General features: G+C 39.2%; 2 protein-coding genes across 5 annotated transcripts in view; both read right to left on the reverse strand.

The window, feature by feature from the left end:
- On the reverse strand, positions 1 to 4,194 carry LOC145471069 (uncharacterized). The gene is made up of 2 exons (XM_081454797.1): positions 4,173 to 4,194; positions 1 to 3,136 (listed from the first exon to the last, which is right to left on the reverse strand). The coding sequence occupies exons 1-2, from the start codon at positions 4,192 to 4,194 to the stop codon at positions 2,145 to 2,147; spliced, it is 1,014 nt and encodes a 337-aa protein (XP_081310923.1). The 3' UTR covers positions 1 to 2,144.
- Positions 3,472 to 13,716, reverse strand: part of LOC145478260 (putative aminopeptidase W07G4.4) — a 27,731-nt gene continuing 17,486 nt past the window's right edge. For all 4 annotated transcript variants that reach the window (XM_081456220.1, XM_081456219.1, XM_081456218.1 and 1 more), the window contains 13 exons: positions 13,480 to 13,523; positions 12,604 to 12,706; positions 12,386 to 12,461; positions 11,801 to 11,886; positions 10,937 to 11,001; positions 8,435 to 8,474; positions 8,178 to 8,253; positions 7,513 to 7,631; positions 7,202 to 7,288; positions 6,377 to 6,434; positions 5,900 to 5,949; positions 5,470 to 5,601; positions 3,472 to 5,019 (listed from right to left, as the gene is read on the reverse strand). In XM_081456220.1, coding sequence (XP_081312346.1) covers positions 4,885 to 5,019; positions 5,470 to 5,601; positions 5,900 to 5,949; positions 6,377 to 6,434; positions 7,202 to 7,288; positions 7,513 to 7,631; positions 8,178 to 8,253; positions 8,435 to 8,474; positions 10,937 to 11,001; positions 11,801 to 11,886; positions 12,386 to 12,461; positions 12,604 to 12,706; positions 13,480 to 13,523 — 1,071 coding nt within the window. In that variant the 3' untranslated portion in view covers positions 3,472 to 4,884. The remainder of the gene's footprint in view (positions 5,020 to 5,469; positions 5,602 to 5,899; positions 5,950 to 6,376; positions 6,435 to 7,201; positions 7,289 to 7,512; positions 7,632 to 8,177; positions 8,254 to 8,434; positions 8,475 to 10,936; positions 11,002 to 11,800; positions 11,887 to 12,385; positions 12,462 to 12,603; positions 12,707 to 13,479; positions 13,524 to 13,716) is intronic.

The raw sequence follows: 13,716 nt of genomic DNA on the forward strand, positions 1-13,716 counted from the left end.
ACGCGTACAAGAGAGCGCACAAAGGAGAACGCGCAAGAGAGAACGCGCTCAAGAGAACGCGCACAAGAGAACGCGCACAAGAGAACGCGCACAAGAGAACGCGCACAAGAGAACGCGTAGGGAAACGTAAGAGGGAATGTATGGGGATAACCCGTAGGGAAGTAATAGGAGTACAAGGGGAAGGGCATGAATGAACGTACCAGGGAAGACAAGCGTGAGCAAACGAAAGCATCTACTATGGGACGTGAGGAGTAACGACGTAGAAAGCACGTGGAAAGCACAGGACACGGGGAGAGTACGTACACAGGATACATGGAAAACATCATTACAGGGGCTTCCCTCAGAACATTCCCCGTGCGTTCCCTGGTTCCTTCGCCCACTCTTTAAGTTTCCGCAGTCTCGTTCACAGAGCCACCTGTCCCTCTTGGCCGCCAGGACCTGTACATCAAGTAAAACGGGCTGTGAAGGCACTGACTTGATTGGTTCGATTCTTTAACTAAGATGAATACCATTTCTGGCCTGTAGTTTGCTCCCGTTTTAAATCGCCTGACACAATCTGTTTAAGGTCTGCAGGTGCTGTTATGGAACAAGCGGATATTTTCGGGAAGGATATTAGCCTTGAATTAGTGAAAATCTAGCCAGGAATCTAGCCAATCAAATTATGTGTTCACATTCATCAGGCAATTAACGCTAAAGGGAACTGGGGAATTCACGGAGTTAAGTTTCGGTCTAGGGTTGGCTGCGGGAAAATCACGCGGGAAAATCACGAGGGAAAATCACGAGGGAAATCCACGAGGGAAAATCACGAGGAAAAAGGAAGGAACAGAACAAGGAACGACAAAGAAAACGTGCTGGAAACGGTGTTGGTAAAACTAGCAAGCCCAAGGGGAAATTCACCGTGGAAGATTGAGAGAACCCACGATGGAAGGCGCGGAAACTCTTGTTTTTCAGCATTTTGTGACAGTGGCACCTGAAAGGATTGACACTGAGTTCGAAAGATGACAGCCTCATCATCGATCAGCCTTAGCCATGCTCCCTCAATGGTAACTTTCGGAGGCGGCTTGACATCAAAACCCAGTTGTTCAAAGTTTCAAGTGGATAACGTTCTTCGCCGGATAAATCCCTATTGGATGGATAATTTTTGGCAAAACAAACTAAGCTGTTCACTGGATAGTCGGTGATTTATAAACTGTAAAACGTTATACATCGATTATAGTCAGGAGGCAGCTCGCCGAAAAAACCATTTTCGCTAAACATTTTGAGTAGAAGCAGGCAACATGGCTTAAAATCTTCGTCTTGTCATCCTGATTAAGAGTTGTGCTGTTGTCCACTCCAAATGTTTTGATATCTGTCATTAAGCGGGTTATTTGTCTAGGCCCTCGCTCCTGCAGCATGAAAACGAGGCTGAACTGTAACATTTATATAAACCCCAGTAAAAAGTGTACAATACGATGGAGAAATAGCTGAATCTTTGCTATTTGACGTTTAGAGCTTGATAGACAGTAGTTTAGGAGATAAAATGCGTCACGTAATGAGTTATGAAGAGTCACGTGACTTTCCAATAAAATCGATTTTAAAGTATAAAAGACGCTCTATACACACTTTTCTTTAATATAGTTTTCAACTTAGTGACGTTTCTCATTTCGATTTACACATCCAACAATAAAAACACAAAAATGCAATAGGTGATCAGCTATGATGGGTCACGTGATGTAATGAAATCATTCTATTTTCAGACATTCTATAGCGTTTCCAACCTATGTAACATTTCCCATGAGTTAGGATTTTTCATGTAAAAAGACTGAACTTTCTTCTACTTGGACGCACGGTTTAAGCCAGAAATACAAGCTTATAAACCATAAGCAAAGTATCTTATATTACACAAGACCACAATGTGACTTCCACCTTGTCAAAGTTGTAGGTCATGCTTCATTCGTCTCTGCTGCAGTGTTCCTGTCGTTTCTGCACCTGTCGCCACATTTACATGCCTTGGAACAGTAAAGAGATAGTCAAACGCAAGTGCAGCATCGGTTTACACAGCATCCGCCTTCTCAGGAGCACCCACAGTATGCTAACTGTAAACACGCCGCTGACACTTCTTCTCGCGTCATTAACTTTGGCTTCAGAAGGCCTTCACTGTAGTACTATCCACTGTCTTCAGGCCTTGAGAGAGAAGGACATGGTTCCAGCGCTTTATTCCATACCATGGTCTGATAGTTTCCCCGCTTTATGTGGAGAGTCAGTTTATCTTGAGTCGGAGGTAGGGCGTCAAGATCTTTCTTGGATTTGCGAAACGCTGCCGCTCTTTCTTTGTTGATTTCCACCTCTTGTGCTCCTGGATTGTAGAGTTTGCATACAAAGGCTTCAGCTTTGGCAAGAACGTCAGCACTGTTTTGGCTTTCTTCTCCAAGGTGTTCCAAGAGGTCAGATGCATCTTCGAAGACTTTCCATGCCGATGCCTTGCCCACACTATAGAACTGGCTTGTCGTGTCACAGTCAGTAATGGCATGAAATGCCAGAAGCGACCTCCTCTTCTCCTCGGAGAGCGGGATTCTGTGAACTGGTATGTAACGCCTTTGTCTTGATGTACCCGCAAACATCCATATCTCTTGACAAAGCTGCTCTCGGTGTGCCAAAAGGAGGACAAGAACGTCCGTATCACGACACAAAATGTTGACTTGCTTGTACCCTCTTGCTGCTGCGTCTCGGGCATGCAGTACTATTCTAGTATCTGCCTCCTCATGATCTGATGCGAGCTCTCTTACATCTTGTCGTGATGTGTCAGATGACCACACCTTCAGTGTATCCTTGAAGCCTCCATTGATTACCAGTTCTCGCCCAGGAGGCGCGCTGTAACTCTCAGAGATTTCAGTCGAGAGGAAATGAGCCAGGCTAGCCTTGTTATCTTCTAGAATGATGAACCTTTCACAGTTTCCAATTCTCTGATCTCTGTTATCCACACTGCGCCTAATCCCTGTGCTCTTCTTCTCCTTGCGCTTGTCTCTGGTTCCTCCTTTTATCGAGTTCTTCACATATCTGTCAAATAGCACGTCAACCCTTGTACAACTGTCCGAAAACTGATAGGAAGTAACATGACGAAGAAATCGGTCACTCCACTCCACAAAGGTTTTTGCTCCTTAAGAGTTGGCGAGGGACTGAACAGCTGCCATTCCATGAATAATAGTGCATGTTTGACTCTGGTTGATGGGCATTTCAGACATTTCCTTGTAAAATGGTACCAAGATCCGACTTCCCTGTTTCTCGCAGACTTCCGTCTAGGGTAGTAAGTGACTTTGGGACTGGAGCAAGCTCGCTTTGAGGCAACGTATTCACATCTACATCACGACCGGATTCCAAGGCGAATGTATGTATTCATTCTTTTTTTTAAATTGAGAAAAATAATTAAAAGATTCTATTTTTATATTAATTTTCAAAATACATTGCTCTAAATAAAATTTTTTGAAGTACATATTTGCCCCATGAAACATATTTTTTTTATTTTTTATAGAGAATAATTCCTGAAAAGCTTACTGAAACAATTAATCAATCACTATTCACACAGCTAAGGCTACTTCAGTATCTATTCAACGGTTATCTAGTCACGTGACCCATCATAGCTGATCACCTATTGCATTTTTGTGTTTTTATTGTTGGATGTGTAAATCGAAATGAGAAACGTCACTAAGTTGAAAACCATATTAAAGGAAAGTGTGAATAGAGCGTCTTTGATGCTTTAAAATCGATTTTATTGGAAAGTCACGTGACTTTTCATAACTGATCACGTGACGCATTTTATCTCCTAACCTACTGTCTATCAAGCTCTAAACAACAAGTAGCAAAGATTCAGCTATTTCCCAATCGTATTGAACACTTTTTTACTGGGTTTATATAAATGTTACAGTTTAGCCTCATTTTCATGCTACAGGAGCAAGGGCCTACACAAAAAACCCACTTAATGACAGATATCATAACATTTGGAGTGGGCAACAGCACAACTCTTAATCAGGATGGCAAGACGAAGATTTTAAGCCATGTTGCCTGCTTCTACTCAAAATGTTTAGCGAAAATGAAAAGTAAGCGCCCTGCGTGACAGTGCTTCCTGACTATTATCTTTTGAACAACTTTTGAACAACTTTTGAACACACTACAAGGATGACGGAAAAAATACATACCCAATGATTGAATTCTATACATAAGACTAAGAATATCCTTTATTGAATTTCCTACAGTAGCACCAATCTTTTCATTAACTATCTAGAAATACTTCTGAAAAGCCTAGCCATTTATTAGTATCAAATTCTGTCGCGCTTTTTTTATTTTGCACCTGCAAATATGATTTTGTGAGTTCTTTGTCCCCACTTACCCTATCACTCCATGAAAAAAAAAAAATTAAGTTGTCATCGCTCAAATCTTTAATTCGCCTTTGCTTTTGTGCAGTTATCATTTGACGCTCCACCAAAATTTATCATTTGTTGATGTCTAAGAGTGGATTTCGACGGTGCGACTTTTCATCGCGACTGTCTTACGTGACTTGAAAGATGTTACAACTAATTGGGTTACTTTTATATGAGCAAGACTTTGTCAGGAAAGTCATAAGTGAGTTGTAGGTTTAACGTAGACCAGACAGTCGTTTCACAGGCCAGTCTTAAACAGTTCACGTACAATTGTTTGAAAAATGGTACTCTAAGCCTCCGTTTTGGATCATAACAAATGCCAAGGCGACTCCTTCAGCCTCTAGCTCTATTGTCCCCCGGCTGTCCTTACCTACAAATAATCAGAATTTCAGCAAAGCAAAAACAAAAGCTATCAGCTATAAAAAGCTTGACATTATCTCAGTGTTTTAACTCTAACAAGGTAAGATTGTGTCGTGAGCTTATGATCCATTTAGCAGTGGTCTTTCAAGAAGTGTTCCGCCATGGCAACCACAGGGGCACCAGTTGGTACTTGTGGGAAATCGCCACTTGATCCAGCAATGTCAAAGTGTGAGTAGCAAAGTGGCTTGTCTGAGTCAATACCATGCTAGAAGGACAAAACAATTCGTCAATATTGGCAGCTCTCTCGCGAAATAACAAGTCTATCCTAAACAATAAAAAATTCGATTTTATTTTGAAACTGCACAGCAGTCTTCAATCCGAGAGTCTGTCTCCTGTTTAGCACAACCACTCGAAATAAACTTTGGAAGCAGGGTTTCTGAACTAAACTTTCTTCTAGTTGAAAATGTAATGGTCCAAGGATCAAGAATCAACAAAAACCACAACTCTGACATGTCCGAATAAGGCTTTTACTGGTTTCGCTTAAATTCCAGCTTGCTTTCCTTCTCGATGGCATTTCGGCAAAGTGAGCGATGAGTGAGGCAAAAATAGAAACGATACGTATGGAAAAATCCCGACCGAGGAGGAATCGCTCAAAACACTTGGATTTACCTCAAGACTACCTTGCCATGCAATAAAAATATGTATCTCTAATAACCTTATCCAATCCTGATGCTCGGATGAGGAACGCTGCAGGGAACTGATGTCCTCTCGGGGTGCGGCTGGAGGGAGAGTTGTTACACTGTAATACATCTGCATACTCTGATTTGGCCTTTGCAAACTCATAGTCCTTAATAAAGAAATATAAAGATAAATCGATTTGAGAGAAGGTACAGGTTAGTGAAAACTGAAGAACAGATTAGTGAAAAATATTTTCCAAGTCCTTTCTAGTGATACAAAAATGTCTATTAGATAAAAATGCAATTTCAAGTTCGTTTGGGCTACCACACCTTTCTAAATTGTCCATTTCTTGAAAATCGTAACCTTCCAACTAATGGCAGAATATTCCACTACAGTCCTTACTTTTCATCATAAAAATTGAAGTACATTCTAATTTCTAAATGCATTAAAAGCACCAACATACTCACCTCTCTCCGAATTGTTGAAATTTCAAACGGATCACCCATGTCGTGTCCAGCTAACAGAGTACAATGTACAAGATAAGAATTACAAGAACAATAAATTTATCAGGTGCACAGGGAAAGACATCCCACTACATGTAAATTGTTCACTCTTTTGATAAGGGACAGTTCTGCAAAATATCCTTTTGTCATCATGAATGGTCTTCAGTGTTGTCTTAATACACACTTGAAGAGTCCCACAACGTTGCATGCAGGGGTGTATAAAACGAATGTAAGACGTCCTAAAAAGGAAGATCTCTGACAAGATGACAGTCGATGCTTCATACTCTTCTAGTAGAAATCGTGATTTTTTTCTGACTGATCTAACATGTTGTTTTACTAATATCTGCCCTCGAAAAAAAAAACTTCCTTTATTGTGAACATAATAATAACGATTCTACACAGTTTGTTATTACGTTGAAGTTAAAAATGTACGACAGCTACCTTTTTGGACATTTTGAGCAAACTTCGTGCGAGCTGCTGGTCCATTGTCAAGGACAATCTATCAAATGAAATATATTTGATATGGTAAACAGTCATACACTCACTGTATCTTCTCAAGTTGTTAAATAGTCTAGTACTAATAAAAATAGTTGTACCCATCTTTTCAATGTTTGAGCAGTTACCATTTGTTAGAAGTAGTTTGGCAGTATGGCGCACCTTTCCAGTGAATTTTCAAGCAACTTAAATATGTAATACATCAATTACATTTCTGTGCCCTATTCTTTTTATTTCTACCTTTCTGTATATTTTATTTTGCTTCTATATTTTTTATATATCTTCCTAGTAATTTATATATAAGTGTTTAGCCCATGTATTTTTTAATTGCTCTCTTTCTTTTACATGCGTTCTGTATTTTTTATATTTGTTCCAATTTTGTTTTCATTCAGAGTAAGATTTTTTATTTTCATTCTAATTAGTATGCAACAGGTAATCAAATGACCCTGATCTTATGCCATTTTGACTTTTGGTCACATGGAGGAAGAACTGTCCATCCACTGCATGTCTTGCGGTCGCGGATGCCTTGAGGGTTTGAAGTGATTTGAGACCTGGCTCTACATCAAACAATATGCCTTGGCTGAATTCAACGTCAGTCTCTCAGTCTTTTTTTTCCAACTTACTGAAATTTACAGTTAATAATGTCACCACAGGCGCTTGTTTCTTTGTCAGGTAATTCTACAAACCTCCAGCTAGCTGTTATTTGTTGTCTTGGTCAGTGCTACAACAAGTTTCTGGAAGAGATACTATGACAAGGAAAATGGTACACACCGAGTAGGCAGGGCCCATAGCAATGACAGCATGGCCAGTAAGAGTGGCAATGGTTACAATCTGAGTAGGAACCTTCTCTTCAAGAGCCTTTGAAACAAAAAATACAAATATGAGAACTTGATATAAATACTCACTGAATCTCAGTTTGATAAATCAGTTAAAAAGTGATTTGGAAACTAAAGCTAAACCCTAGTTGTTTTCCTAATACAGCAAGGATTCTGTGCAATATGGTGCAAGGATCCAACCTGAGTCTGCTTGCAGACTAAATCTTGCCCTGTACAAATTAACCAAGGCCATTGTCTGTCATTTACCTTCAGTTTCATGTAATGAAGAGAATCAGCCATGGCCATACGGCCTTCAGCATCAGTGTTTCCGACTCTCACCCTGGTACCAGCAGCAGATGTAATTATTTCATCAGCAACGTAACCCTCTATAAGAATTAGACACAAAATTCATTTAATAACTTACATATATTTCATCATTTTTATTATCAATCTATGACATGTCACATGACAAGCTGAAACTGCGTACCAATAAAATAAGCTGATCACTCTCTGGTCGGAAACATCCAGTATTTTTATCGAAAAGAATTCATTGTTATATAGCTGGAGTTAAGTCCAATCCAATGCACACCCCCATTGCTTGATGTATGGTCATGTGTCAATGGCTAAATCTAAATGTTGGCCAGGTAGGTCAACAATATTTTTAAGTAAAATATTTTTACTAAGCAATTGTTGCCCACTTTCCTATTAACCATAGGTTACTTTGACTTCTACCTGACTTAAACTTTGCTCTCAACTCCAGCAATAAAACAACACTTAATCACTTGCCCTGAGAGAAATAGTTTGGAAAAAACAAACTTAACTGTTTCCCAAGGGACCAGTGATTAAGTGTATAACGTTTTTGCCTTTACCTTTTCACAATGTCAAGAAAAAAAAAACCTTCTCTTAATCTATAATAAGATTCTCTATATTACCTCCTCCTATACTGTTGCGCACCATGGCCATTGTACCCAGCACTTTTATTCCTTTTGGCTTCAGCATGGCCAGAGTCTAAACAATAAAAAATATATACAACCATGAATCATTTTGCATGGATTGATCACTGCTGGGCTGGATCTTTTCCAAACCATGATAGGAGTTAGGACAAGGTGAACCTGCTAATCATCAGTCCTTGTCGTGCCATGGGACGCATAAGCTAGCCCAGCCATAACAACAACAGTAACAAATGTACCTGAAAGAACCCTGCCACAGCTGCCGCACCACACTTGTCCCTTAAAATAAATTTAACAAAACAATTTGAATTAAAATTGACCTAAAAATCACTAAGGTATTGTTACATTGCCACCTTTGTGAATTTTAATAATAATCATGTATATAGCTTTTTTATCACATAAATTTTTCTTATTATTGTAATAGTTGTAATTTTTTTAGGTAGGCGTCCACAATTAGTAGAGGGAACGCTTCCCCTCAGCTAAACATTTTAGACACGGTAATAAAGTTTATTATTATTATTATTATTATTATTATTATTATTATTATTATTATTATTATTATTATTACATGGAGCTACATGCTTCAATATCCTAGCATTATAGGTACGCAATGCGTGCAGAGGGCTATGTAGCTGCGGTCCTTTGCACACATTGCAGGCCTATGGTACAGGGTGATAGTGTTATAGGTACGCCATGCATACAGAGGGCTATGTAGCAGGTCAATAACATAAAAGTACACAATGTGTGCTGAGGACTGTGTAGCTGTAGTCAAGGCTGCTGCCTAACGGGTGCCCGGTCGCCTGAGGCGCCTAAGTTATGAGTGTGGGCGACTTAGGTTTTGTCCAAGGAGCCCGAGTGGGCACCTAAACATGGAGTTTTCATTCCCATCTAATCTGCCTGATGACTTCAATGTTCTCATGAAATCAGTCAAAACATCATTCACACAATAAATTAAACGGAAAACAACATCTTCTCTGAGCCTGTTTTGCTTTTAACACGAGAAATATAGGCCAAAACACGGCAACAAAGTCTCTCTCCGCTCACAAGACAGCCGAAAACAGCCATATTTGAAAATCGCCCTATAATGCATTCCAAGCCCAGTATTGAATAAATGTACGTCATGTATGCCAACGGATTGTGTCTCTGTTGATGCCCTACTGATTCCAGTTGCAAAATAACTACTTTGATAACAAATATTTTTGGAAATGGAGTGATCATGCTGCTGACATTATATTTACAATTGAATAAAGATAAATGTCTCTAAATTCTTGGGCTTTCTGTCCAATACTTTGGAAAACTTCACCTAGCTGTACTGAATGAATTTCTGTAGTTTCTGAAAGGACATTTATGACTTAACAGTCAAAATATTCAAGTAGCTAACCAGCAAAAAGAAAACATCATTGCAATTCTTTTTGCATACTAGGGTTTTATATTTTAAATTATCAAAGGAATTGTCACGACTCCGCCCAATATACGAGAATATATTGTCTCCTAAGACACTGCCAATACAATGCAGTAATGCTGCCTAAAAAAACAACTGAAGCCCGGGGAAGGAAAGCACATTTCAGTGAGGCCAAATTCAAATGCCCCAAATGCCTCTTCCATTTTTATTTGTTTTCATTTGCAACTTCCATTTCATGATTAGTAAAATGTACTCTGTTTTGTTAAAAGAGAATTGCTAAATTAAAAACAAAAGCAGCAATACAAATTTTTGTAAAAAAGCCGCAGCACTTGCATGCATACGCCAATTATTGAATTTGTTTGACCACAAATAGTGTTCTTTCTCAGTCATGACCTCATCACTTTGCTGAACACTTTATTTCAAGAATTTGATTGATATTAAGCAATTAGGTTATTCGCTCTCTCGATTTCTATTGTGTGATAGTTGACGAGGGTGCAGCCCGAGTCAACTATCACACATAGAAATTGAGAGCAACTAATCTAATTGTTTTAGTATAAATCTACTAGTCGTTCAAAACTTTCATCTAAATCCTCTTCACAGACACTTCGAAAACACAAAGAAGCAGCCCCCTGCGTACACTGCTATGCTACTCACTATTTATCCCAGAATAGAATGTGAGTAGCGTAGCCAATCAGAGAACGCCATTCGCGATAGAACGCTAGTAGATTTATACTAACAGACCATATTAGTGTCTCATGGAAAATCTCTGCCTCCGGACCCCTCCCCTAAATTTCCAAATTCACTCCACGCCCCCCCCCCCTGTCTTCCCCAATCTCCCCGACCCCCTGGATTGACCATGGCAAATTTATTCTGGGCTCCTAAAAAACTGGCTTGGGCTCCTTAAAAATTTCCTTAGGCAACAGCCTTGTGTAGTCCTATTTATGTGTTGCAGACCTATGGTACAAGGTAATAGTGTTATCGGTATGCAATGCAGAAGAGACCTATGTAGCAGCAGTTCTTTGTACACATCACAGGCCAATGGTACAAGGTAGTAGTGTTAAAGGTATGCAATGCATGCAAAAGGATTTTTAGCTGTTGCACACCGTGACCCACTGCCTATAAGACTAGCAAAGAGTGATTGGTCATGTGAGAGTAGCCCAGAGAAAGACTGTTACTGATAACTGATATTCAGTCAACCCAAGGTTCTCATATAGATAATTTTTCAGAAATTATGTTTCAGGTGCGAGGGTCTTATTGTACATCAGTAACACACTATCAAACTGCCTCAGACTGACATTATAATGTAAACCCTGTGCAAAACACAAATCAGAATTCTTACCTGCTCATTCCAGCCATTACTCCGCCCGCTTTAACATCAGCACCACCAGTGTCATATGTAACACCCTGCAATAAAGGAATGAAAGATTCAATATTCTTTATTAAAACTATTCATTTTCCTTCATCCCAGATACACCACAGAGAAAGTGACAAAAACGAAGAACAAATCACCTAATAGTAAATTTCAATTTTTAACACAAGAAACCTACAAGTAGTCAGTCGATAGAAGGGTGGCTGATTATAAGAAATCAAGCTACAAAATAAGTCCCAGAGTCATTGAATAAACATGACACATCACAAAACATGAAAAATAAAAAAAGGAAATGAAATATCACAATATGAAACATCACAATACAAAACAAGTTCCATAATAGGGGGCTAATAATAATTGAACCTTAATATATATCTTTCTTCAACCCATTGACTCTGAGAGACGTTTAACAAAAAACACATTTTTTGGACATTTTTGACCCAATCACTCTGATCTGGGCATTATTTGAAAGATCTTTTCCTCCTCAAGTATGGACAAAGCCAATTTTGGTCAAAGCTGATGACACGGATCAGAAGTGGAACAAAGGGCAATGCCCGTCCCGGCCAGTTACGGCCAGCATAGGCGTCAATGGATTTAAGTCTAAATAAAAAAATAAGCCCCTGGCTTTCTATTGTGGGGAGAGGGGGGTGGGGGAAGATATTGTGAGGCAAACTTGTCATCAGAAGGAATTTTGCATCAGAGATTTGATCAACTTGCTTTCAGGAGAGGCAGATTATTTTTGATATTTTGAAATGTCTACACATGCGGCATCATAGGGATGTACAATTCAGTTGTGATCACAAAGCTTAATAGATGTTACTTATTTTCATTTACCTTTCCAACTAAAAGGAGAGTTTTTTTGATCTCCCCCTCTCCAACATATTCCAGATTGATAATTCTGCCAGTATGTCTGTCAACAACTAGAATGGTAAACAAGAAGGGGTAGTGCACCTAATCAACAACTACCTCATGACCTTGAGTTTTCTACGAGGTGACATTTGATGATGCTCAAGAATTCTCACTGAATTTCCTTTAAAAAATGATCTCCCATCACTCCTCTACATTTTAAGTATTATTAAACTTAAGTCTTTTAAGTATTAAATGCCTGTAGAAAGGACGGTCATTTGAGATTTCCAGTTGTGTATGTGTGATCATTAGTTTTTAGTCCTAAAACAGTGACAGTCATTGTCCTTCCTTTTGTTCATAACTGAAACATTTAAAGCTGTGATGTGGTGAAATTTCCAACTCTTCTTCTTCTGTGTGTGCAGTGGGAGGAGGGGGTGGAGAAGTGGTGGGGAGGGGTGGAAAAGAATGGTCAGAACTTTACAACTCCCCCATCTTGTTCTCCAAATGCCTACTCTTTAATTAGTGGTTCAAAACTCAATTTTATTCTGTTTTTCCCTGATGAGCAATACTAACCTCTGGCACATCTATTGACAGCTTCATACAGTGGATACTTTGCTTTAAACTCGGTGGCATCTTTAACAACTGTCACCTATTTAAAATAATAAAAAACAACAGTCAAACACTATTTCAGAAGTGGGGAACTTACAGATGCTCAAGACTTGAAGAGATAACTAAAATTGAATGAGAAAGTTTAAATAATGCAAGTGAACCACACCATAACTGATGCTTACACTGACAGCAGTTGAGCCATCAAATAATTCCTGAATGTACTCCTCGACGCGAGGGGCTGCCATCCTCTCTGGGTCAGATCCACCAATATCTAGACACACATACCTAATAACAAACACCAGATCACCATGTGAAAGGAACACCTCACTAGTACGTTATCCTTGACAGCTGGAAAAACATGCATGCATTATTGCATTCAGATACCAATTTTAAAGTGGGAAGGGGATGAGGGGTGGCCAATGGTCCTTCAAAAACTCTGGGTCTCGCAAAATTTTGTCGAATTTCACGGGTCTCGCAGTCTCGTTTTTTAGCCGTTATGTGCATCTCGGAGTCTCGATTTTTCTGCGAAGCTGTCTTGGAGTCTCGATTTTTCGCAAGGCTAAGGGTCTCGAAGTCCCAATTCGTTCCTTTATCTGTTTTTATAAATGACTTCTTCTGGCTTCACTTGATATTGACTTTCCATGAAGCAACTTACAAATTTTCTGAGAAAAAGTTAATCCTAACCTACTGCAATGTCCATTTAGGCGCCAGAAAACCAGCCATTTTTTCTCTAGATATCATAATGTAGTGTGTTATAATTGACTTTCCAGTTCAAGTCAGTTCCAAGAAGCTGGCTTAAGGTTGTACAAGCTCATTGTAGCTCTCAACTAAATCTGGGGTTTGAATTTTAAGAGTGTGAACGTCTCGTGCTTGCACTCAAAGTGCTTTGAAGTCTCAGTCTCCCAATCTAAAAAGTCAAAATGTCTCGGCCTCGCAAAGAAAAATGCTTGTCTCGCCGTCTCGCAAAGTCTTGCATTTGGGATGGTATGTTGGCTTCGGCTGAATGTTTAACTGTCATTTATGGAGACTTAATGTTCTGTTCTCTCAATTAAGCTTACCTTCCAGAATCTATGGCTTTAACATATTTCAGGTCACATTTACGCTGCAGATGGAAATGGCAAAATAATTGTAACTACAATTACCAAATCAATTGACAGCACCAGTCACCATATGTATGGAAGGTCTAATCATTTAGCGCATGGATATAATGTCCTGGTTTGTATAGCCCTTTGTTATCCAATTTAAATAATAATTATTTATCAATAACTAATATTGAATGGATGTAAGGTTTGGGT

This window comes from Orbicella franksi, chromosome 2 (assembly GCF_964199315.1).
Source record: "Orbicella franksi chromosome 2, jaOrbFran1.1, whole genome shotgun sequence".
NCBI classification, from domain to species: domain Eukaryota; kingdom Metazoa; phylum Cnidaria; class Anthozoa; order Scleractinia; family Merulinidae; genus Orbicella; species Orbicella franksi.

Bases quoted from the DNA above. Each gene is read 5' to 3' on its own strand.
- LOC145471069 (XM_081454797.1), bottom strand. From the start codon at position 4,194: ATGTATAGAATTCAATCATTGG. The intron at 3,137-4,172 runs GTATGTATTTTT...CCAACTCTTAAG, and splicing joins GTATAGAATTCAATCATTGG to GAGCAAAAACCTTTGTGGAG.